The 2,276-nt window shown below is 25.9% G+C and overlaps 1 protein-coding gene across 1 annotated transcript in view; it reads left to right on the top strand.

Moving 5' to 3' along the window:
* Positions 1,474-2,276, top strand: part of LOC107622357 — a 12,757-nt gene continuing 11,954 nt past the window's right edge. The window contains exon 1 of the mRNA XM_016324227.2: positions 1,474-1,690. Coding sequence (XP_016179713.1) covers positions 1,646-1,690 — 45 coding nt within the window. The 5' untranslated portion in view covers positions 1,474-1,645. The remainder of the gene's footprint in view (positions 1,691-2,276) is intronic.

The raw sequence follows: 2,276 nt of genomic DNA on the forward strand, positions 1-2,276 counted from the left end.
TTCATAAATTTTAATAGTTAATTTTAATTATATATTATATATATTTTTTATAATTAAGATTAACGAATAAAATCAGTGAAATAGTAATATACTATACACTTTCATTTTTTTCAACGTTCTATACTTCTGTTGCTCGTTTCCATCGAAGATGCACATGCAAACGTGATGAAACCTCTTCAATAAAAAATATATATACCTAGTGGGATTGTTATTTAAGTAGACTAATTATCGACTAACCTAAATTGATTAACATAACTTAACATTAGGTAACATTAACGTCAATGGTACCAAACAATCCAAAAAGATAGTAATAAAATTTCCAAAAATAAAAGGGGGGTTGGGAGAAGAGAAAACGCAATTGGATGAAGCAAAGTCCTTTCGGTTGTGCCACGTATACGTAATAATAGTGTGGGCTCCACCATCCATGGTTTGGGTCCCACTATGCTATCAACAGCTGACACGTGTAGGATCTAATTTGTTCGAGGAAAACAGTAACACGTTCTAAAGAGTGAAGACAAAGTCAAAGTGAGTGAGTGAGTGAGTGAGTGAGATTAAACATTTTAACACTACACATAGTCAAGCATAAATGTCTTTTTGATAAATCTTATCCTATCCACTATAACTTAGATTTTCTATATTTTTCATTTTTGTAGATTTTGTTTTCTTCTAAAAATAAAAGGGGTCATTTGGAAAAGCCTAAACTAAATTTCAGCATATTTTTGGGCAATCATCTCAACAAATAGTATAGAACACTAGAAATAATTATATTGTTATGGAAAATTAATAATTGACTTAACTTATTTGTTGGTGGCTATTTATAATAAATAAATATTTGCTTGTAAAAATATATAATAATTTCTCTGTAACTCAATAAGTATAAGTTTTAGTAAATTGTAGTTTTAAAACGTAAATTATATTATATATATATTTTTAAATCCTAGTTTAAAATTATAATTTACATACACACGAAAAAATGAAATGTAATTATTTTTGTTTTAAGAAAATTACATAATATTGTATTTATTTAAATTTATTTGCATAAATCCCAAATTATAATTGTAAAATTATTCAGCTATTTTTTTAAATTTAGACATTTTTTTTTACAGTATCTCTCAACTCAACATGAAAAGGATTAATTTAAACAGAATCTGAGTTTAATTTAAGAATTTATCGTTAATCAATAAATGACCATGTATATAAAATGAGATACGAATCTTTAACACTTATATAAACAGATTAAGTAATTAGCCTTTAAACTAGACATTACTATTGTATTTAAATTGGCAGAATTTATATGTAATTAATTTTACGTGAAGTTAACAGTTAAAAATTATTAAATAATTTAATTAAATTATTATTTAATAACTCTTAATTAAACTTTACATGAAACTAACTGCAGTAAATTTTCAACCGTTAAATTTGGTACCCAAAAGAAAAAGGATGAAATCTATTAACATCATTGTCATAAGTGAGAAGAATCTTTGGTTTAGTTGTGCTTTCTGTTCTTTGAAAAAGCATCGTATATATTTTCATCAATCACCTCTTCGTCACAACCAGATACTGCAAACTGCCACAAACTACGCACATTCCCCACTTCTTCTTCTTCTTCTTCTTCTTCAATATCCACTCTAAGATTATTTGAACAATGTTCGCCGTGAAGAAGCTCGTTGAAAAAGCCTCCATAAAGAAGGTCAGATCAATCACTATTCATTTCAATTCCATTCTCAATTCTTTCTTCCTCTTCTTCATTATTCATTCCTCAACTTCCTAGCTATACCTAAAATTACACTTCAATCTACTTCTTATTCTTAGCATCGATTCATTCCCCTTTAATTTCCTTCATCTGATTCTCAACTTAGATATTCGAGCTTCGATTATATATTATTTTACATGTAATCTGGATCTACCTTCAACCTTTTTTGTTTAATAGAAAAATGAAACATATCAATGACATTCTCAAAAAAAGGAAATATAGGTAAATAACTTTTAATCAGTTAATTTTAAATAACTTTAATTAATAAGTATGACTTTTGTATTTTTTTAAAATAAAATTTAAATTAATGACGACTAATTAATACAGAATATAATTTAAAAATATTTATTGATTTATTGATTTATTGTTGATTAGATTTTTATTGGTTATCTAACAGAATTGTATTTTATTTTGTTTTTAAGAAAAATTAATTTTGGTGTGAAATATGGCTCCTTAGTGTAGTTAGTAGTCTTCACAATATATTAGAATTTGAGCAGGTTGGATAATTTTATATGCTTTAATT

This window comes from Arachis ipaensis, chromosome B10, assembly GCF_000816755.2.
Source record: "Arachis ipaensis cultivar K30076 chromosome B10, Araip1.1, whole genome shotgun sequence".
NCBI classification, from domain to species: Eukaryota; Viridiplantae; Streptophyta; class Magnoliopsida; order Fabales; family Fabaceae; genus Arachis; species Arachis ipaensis.